The 6,750-nt window shown below is 39.1% G+C and overlaps 1 protein-coding gene across 2 annotated transcripts in view; it reads left to right on the top strand.

Annotated features, from left to right (window-relative positions):
• The first annotated feature begins 298 nt into the window (after window positions 1–298).
• The window catches only part of cxxc1b (CXXC finger protein 1b), a 7,620-nt gene continuing 1,168 nt past the window's right edge, over window positions 299–6,750 (top strand). Inside the window, exons 1-13 of one of the 2 annotated variants that reach the window (XM_032512626.1) lie at window positions 299–518; window positions 1,654–1,769; window positions 1,869–1,969; window positions 2,080–2,219; window positions 2,916–3,071; window positions 3,208–3,246; window positions 3,478–3,624; window positions 3,728–3,835; window positions 4,521–4,699; window positions 5,847–6,054; window positions 6,199–6,309; window positions 6,417–6,466; window positions 6,547–6,643. In XM_032512626.1, coding sequence (XP_032368517.1) covers window positions 516–518; window positions 1,654–1,769; window positions 1,869–1,969; window positions 2,080–2,219; window positions 2,916–3,071; window positions 3,208–3,246; window positions 3,478–3,624; window positions 3,728–3,835; window positions 4,521–4,699; window positions 5,847–6,054; window positions 6,199–6,309; window positions 6,417–6,466; window positions 6,547–6,643 — 1,455 coding nt within the window. In that variant the 5' untranslated portion in view covers window positions 299–515. The remainder of the gene's footprint in view (window positions 519–1,653; window positions 1,770–1,868; window positions 1,970–2,079; window positions 2,220–2,915; window positions 3,072–3,207; window positions 3,247–3,477; window positions 3,625–3,727; window positions 3,836–4,520; window positions 4,700–5,846; window positions 6,055–6,198; window positions 6,310–6,416; window positions 6,467–6,546; window positions 6,644–6,750) is intronic. The other variant, XM_032512627.1, reaches the window with a different exon arrangement.

The raw sequence follows: 6,750 nt of genomic DNA on the forward strand, positions 1-6,750 counted from the left end.
AAAGGCATTTTGTTTATGTTTAATAGGTTAAGGTTAAGGTTAGCTATGTAACGTAATTAGCAGGCTAGACACTTGCAAACATAATAGTAGGCTACAGCTTCTTTATGTATCCACATTCCACTAATGCAAGCTAAATACTGTCAAAAGGCTTAACTTACAGTAATATAGTTAGCCTAAAACTGACATTTGGATAATTGACTAAATGCTTGCTGCACATACCATAAGGCATGTCGTTATGCGTTCCATTATTACTTAAAGATAAAGGTACTTTATTGTGACATACACATACATACAATTCTGATCCACTCCCAGAAGATGGCAGTAATGCACACTAAACATTTGTTTGCCAACCGCCATAAAACGTCACAAGAAGAAGAAGAAGAAAAAAAAAGAAAAGATGAACGATAGCTTAGCGACCGAGCTAAAAGGTTCACTATTTTGATGTTGTAGCTATTTGTTTCCTTCCACTATATTTGCACAGCTACTTAAGAGTGTAACGTTACATATCCCACATAATGGTAAGTATGAGATACGAAAACTGCTATGACTTGACAAAGTTTGCTAGCGTTAATACCATTTGTCGACGACTAACTTAGCTAGCTAGCTAAGGTTACACGGCAGCACATCCCACAGGAGCATGTTGTGTTCAAACTTATATTCAGTTAATGTTATGCAGTTTAAATAAAGTCCTGTTAATCCCGAATAATAACGTCACAACATTAGTTCAATCAAATCAAAAATTGTTTTGACAACATAACGTTAGTGTTTAAGCTATGTGGTACAGCAAAGTAAGCTAGCTAGCGTAAGCTGGTAAACAACTTAGCTAGCTAGCTAGCTAATGCTAACTGAAACATAGGTTTGTGTGTAAACAAAGCCGTTATTGGCATTAATATAACTGTGCTGGTCATAGGTGTGTGTGTGTGTGTGTGTGTGTGTGTGTGTGTGTGTGTGTGTGTGTGTGTGTGTGTGTGTGTGTGTGTGCTATTTAGCTGATCAATCCCTTATATTCTGGACAGTATCCACGTTACAACACATGAAATTATCTTTCTACATATTAGCTAGCTACAATCCAACGTTAACACTAATTATAATATAGTACCCGAAGCTAGCTAGCTAACATGAAATAACAGGTACTGAAACGGCTTCGTAGAATACATTGGTTTAAGTTAACTACTTCAGCTATACAATATGATACATTAGCTTTGTTCCAAATTGTAAACACCATATCTTGGTTCTTGTATTATAGTGTAATAAACAGGTTGATCTTTTTAAGAAAAAGTAGGAAAAGGTAAGTTGAATACAATTTGGCATGAAAGCAACAGGAAGACTAGTCTGTTTCATTTTATTGGCGATAAATGTACTGATTAAGCACTATTAAACCTGTAGGATGAGGAGTGCAATGTAGTTACCAAGAAAGGAACAATCCTCAGTTACTGGAGAAGCGTTATGCGCCCTGGAAACAACTCACTTGAGTTACGGTTCAGCAAACACTTCAAAGTGAAATGCTATGCAAAAATATTCTTATTCAAAACGCAGATAAAGCCTTCAGGTGTCCATGAGAAAAATGTCCTGCAGCTCAAAAAACAGTTAGTAGTGGTGTTAAGTATATTTCCCCCAGTTTGTGGTTTGTGATGCTGATGTGGTAATTTTCAGGACAGCGAAATGTCTGACATTGACCCTGTACCAGGGCCTGAGACTAGCAGTATGGAGGGGGAGAACGCACCACTGTACTGTATCTGCCGGAAACCAGACATCAACTGCTTCATGATGTAAGTTCACAATGCCAATGAGGTTGTTTCAATCATCACTGTGTATGGATGCAACAATCCTCATACATTATTTTCTTCATTTACTTCTCTCACTGACAGTGGCTGTGATAACTGTAGTGAGTGGTTCCATGGCCATTGCATTAACATCACTGAGAAGATGGCAAAGGCAATCCGGGAATGGTATTGCATGAGATGCAGAGGTAATGGGAAAAAAAAAAAAAAAGTTCTTTTACCAAAGCATTTAAGATTGCCATGCTTATCACAAACAATCAAAATAAAAAAGACATTGCCTTATGCTCCCTGTCACCAGATAAAAACTCCTCACTGGAAATAAAATATAGATCAAAGAAAAACCGAGAGAAGGAAGCTGAGCTTGACAGAGGATCTGACAGACAGTACAGCACCCCAAGTACTCCTGACTATAAGAGTGAAAGACGGCGTGGATCTAAAGTAAGTTATACTTCTATTCTGACCTAAATATTTAGGTTTGATGGAAATATCTAGAACATCACAAAAGTACTCGTAAAATTTGATTAGGTCTTCAAAATTAGAAGTCTTCAACATGTAGCCATTTCTTACTGACATAAGGTATGCATTTCTGTTAGCATTAGTATTCAATTAGTTGCTAATATAATAAGACATTTTACATCATTTAGTCAGTTGGATGTTTTATATCTTTTTCACTAGGAACCTTTTGATGAAGGTTACTACAAATACAATTCAAAATTCAATTCAAATGGGTTTTCTTGGCATAAAAGTTTTCATAACAATGTTGCCAAAGCATCAGAATACAATTTGTCCAAATATTCCAACAGAACACAATAAACACACATAATTTGTAAATATTAGTGATGCAGAAGCTACTTTCGAATCATGTGAAGGGGACCAGTTACATGGCAGACTTAGTTTTTATGGAATAATGTTATGTCACTTTTCTTTTCCACATTGGTCAGCCATCAATTCCACTGTCTTTCATCCAACTCAATTTCATAGTTTTGTGCAGAAGTTTTAAACTCAAAACCTCATTTTAAAATGAACATAATGAAGAATATCCCTTTGGGTCACATCGACGCCTACACATTTTTAAGCACTAGGTTAATATGTAAGATGTAAAGCTATGCATGTTATCGTTTTGATTTTGCTCAGGTGAAGCGTTCAGTCCGAATGTGTGGGGAATGTGAGCCCTGCAGAAGAACTGAGGACTGTGCCCAGTGTGACTTCTGCAAGGACATGAAGAAGTTTGGAGGCCCCAACAAAATCAGACAGAAGTGCAGGTTCAGGCAATGTGAGGTTCGAGCCAGGGTAAGTCACTTCATGTTGATTTTATTTTCAAATAAGATCATGTCACCGAAGTGTAGAAAAATACATACATTTCTGCTGTGTCAAGTTTGTTTTTGTTTTTTCTTTTTTACCATTTTCATCTTTTTGTCATGGAAAGGTCTTGAAAGTTGTAGATTTAACTACTTCTACAATACATGTAAGCTCCCACAACAATCATTTACTGGATTGTTACTCTGGAGTAATACCAATAAAGCATCAATCATATAGTATCTTGCAAGGTACCGGTTTAAAAACCTAAAATAGTTTTTAAATGAGACTTTGAAAAACTTTAAAGATCCTTTTTTTTTTTTGTTTGTTTTTTTCTCTCTTCCCTGAAGTGATTATATCCTTTGGAAATATGCAATCTGTTGCTTGTTGTTTTGTACAGAAAATGCTGCGTGTGAAGGATGAGGAATTGTCTTTGCAAGAAAGGAGGGACAATTCCTACCACAGACGGAGACGATACTCCGAGGACTACGACAGTGAAGCGGATCTCTACCAGCAGTACAAGGCAGCGGGAATGAAAAACAACATGGTAGGATTTGAGACCTGTTTATTGTAGCTACGCTCAATCAGCAGCTAAAACCTTAGATCAGGAACTGTATGTTGAGTCATTTGTTTGCTATCCTCCCACCCAGGCATGGAATAGTGATGAAGATGATGAGCCGCCTTTCAGTCCTATCATGCGTAAAAAAGCTGTGAAGGTGAAGCACGTGAAGAGACGGGAAAAGAAGTTTGACAAGAAAGTAAGTTTCCACATAGAAATTATCATTTTGTGTTAAATATGTAGAAAGGGTCTGGAGAAGAGCTACTAAATTAATTCCAGGAATTAAAAATATGTCTTAAGAAGATAGATTGAGGAAATTAAATTTACCGACCTTCATGTTTAAGAGATACCGAGGTGATGTGATTCAGGTGTAGAAGCTTGTACAGGGAATATCTGATTCAACAGTTGAACCTATCTTTCAGTTTTGGAACAACAGGTATGAGACTTGAGGGAATTCTTTAAAACGTCTCCCTAGAACATGCCTGTCTGAAAAGAGAGAGAGAATTTTTCACACTCTTGTGGTAAAATCAGGGAATGAGCTTCCTGAAGAAGTTGTGCACCCCTTTCTATTAATTCCTTTTAAGAAAAGGTTGGATGCATTTTGCCTGTCAAAAGGTGTAACTTACAGTTATAAAGCTTGTCAGTGATTTATGTAATTTATTTAAGAATGGTTAGAAAACTTCAACTCTGAAATTAGTGTGTTTTATGAAAATGAGACGTTAAAATGTGAATATAGGTATATATTTGTTTTGTGTTTCAGAGTCTGGAATAGAGGATTGTTAGTCCTTTACCAGAAATCATTTCAATAAAGCGTTAACGTGGTCAATTGTAGTAACACACATAACAACATTCAGTTTACTACCCCTTCTCTTTGAACTATCCAGAAGGAGTCTCGGCGCCACAAACAGAAGCAGAAGCACAAAGACAGGACGAGGTACAGTGAGAGGAGCGACCTCCGAGATAGCACCGGACAGCGGCAGTGTCTTGGGCCGAGCTGTGTGGAGGCAGCAAGACCCAACTCCAAATACTGCTCCGAGGACTGTGGCATGAAGTTAGCTGCCAAGTAAGAACTCTTACTTTCACCTTTCATGCAGTAGTGTGTTTCTATAAGGATAGATGCTGTACTCCGGACGCCAAACAAAGCCAACATATTAAGTGAATGTAATGAGCTAATTGGAGTTTTTTTTTACTATCATTTCTTTTTTTAAATTGGAACTACCTTTTGTTTAGTATAAATAACATGATAAAAACTGTTGCTTCTATGTCCTGTGTATATATTCAAATGATAATACTATTTTTGTTCTTTAAAAAAAAAAAAGTTTGGAAGCCAACAGCAAAGCCTAACCACTATTTTTCTCTGGGCGTCAGTGCTGCGTTCCCGCTTTGTTCCGTCCTCCGTCATGTGCCGTAACACACCGGAGGTACCAGTTCACCTCCTGGGCACTGCCAGGTGCTCTTGAGCAAGGCACCGAACCCCCAACCGCTCTGGGCGCCTTTCCATGGGCAGGCCCCTCACTCTGACATCTCTCCATTAGTGCATGTGTAGGTCCTGAGAATGTGTGTGTAATTCAGGCCTGTGTGTAATAACAACAGAGTGAAAAGTGTAGTTTCCACTTGTGGGATTATTAAGTATAATATATAAAAAAAAAAAAAAAAAGTGTCTCAGAAACGGAGCGTCTTGCTGCGGTTGGATATTTTGGTAAATTGACTGGATACTCTCGCTAGTTCACTTCCTGCTCGGCTGTCCGAATAGCCTGCGGCTCGCGTGAAAATGGACCTGGCGAGCGTCTTTAGCGGAGGGGAGAGCCTCTTCATGCACGCTTCTATCAATCATTGACTTGAATGGCTGTGATCTGCTTGCGGAGACGCTTTGCATCCAGAACGCAGCGCAGATGCGCCCGGTGGGAAATTACTCTACCCCATCCTGAATTTCCTGTACTTTCGGAAATTACAACCCTCAGTAACCTTTTTTTAAATATCACCTTAGATTATTGTATGAACATATTAGATTATAAAAACAGGATTAAGGAGTATTTGAAAACTCAGTGTACTTGTCCTGTTACTGAACAATTCTTATTCATTGTTTGATGAAATTTGCTTTTTTGTTTGACGTTGTTTATGTCAAACTTTTCATCCTGCTGTCTTGGCCAGGACTTAAAAAGGTAAAAAAAGGCAACATAGAATGAATCTGTGTGCATTTGGTTCCACAGCCGGATCTATGAGATCCTCCCTCAGCGTATCCAGCAGTGGCAGCAGAGTCCCTGCATAGCTGAGGAGCACGGTAAGAAGCAGCTGGAGCGCATCCGTCGGGAACAGCAGAACGCCCGGCTGCGACTCACGGAGATGGAGCGACGCTTCCACGAACTGGAAGGCATCATCGCCAAGGCCAAGCAGCAGGCAGTTCAGCAGGACGAGGAGGTGAGCTGACAGCAGCCTGTGTGCTTCTTCTGTTGTCACTGCTTTTTCTGTGATTTGTCCCTGTGGGTCCTGTCAAAGTCAGGGCCCGCTTTGAAATTGCAGAGGTAATGTTTTTTTGAGAAAATGCTTTGGTTCTGTGTGCAGGTGAATGAGAATGACAGCGAGGACACAGACCTGCAGATTTTCTGTGTGTCTTGTAGTCATCCCATCAATCCAAAAGTGGCACTGAGACATATGGAGAGGTGTTACGCAAAGGTGTGTGTATTTAAAATTGCTGTTGCTACCTCAAAGCATTAAATATAAACACAGACAAATGCATATGGGCTACATGTAACATTTTCCCCTCATGATTATCTTGACAGTATGAGAGTCAGACTTCCTTTGGTTCCATGTACCCTACAAGGATAGAAGGGTAAGAAAAAGAAATCCCTCTCCAATTTGTATAGCAAACTTTCCCTCATTCAGTTGCTAACATGTGTCTTTTTTCCACAGAGCTACTAGACTCTTCTGTGATGTGTACAATCCCCAAAGCAAAACATATTGTAAGAGGCTTCAGGTTTTGTGTCCAGAACATTCCAGGGATCCTAAGGTCAGTGAAAGCCCCTCAGCTACTTGTATGATTTACATGGTTCACTGTAAACTTAACATTGATAGTAATAACCTGCTAAACATTAAAGGTGCTCTAAGTGATGTTGG

This window comes from Etheostoma spectabile, chromosome 4 (genome assembly GCF_008692095.1).
Source record: "Etheostoma spectabile isolate EspeVRDwgs_2016 chromosome 4, UIUC_Espe_1.0, whole genome shotgun sequence".
NCBI classification, from domain to species: Eukaryota; Metazoa; Chordata; class Actinopteri; order Perciformes; family Percidae; genus Etheostoma; species Etheostoma spectabile.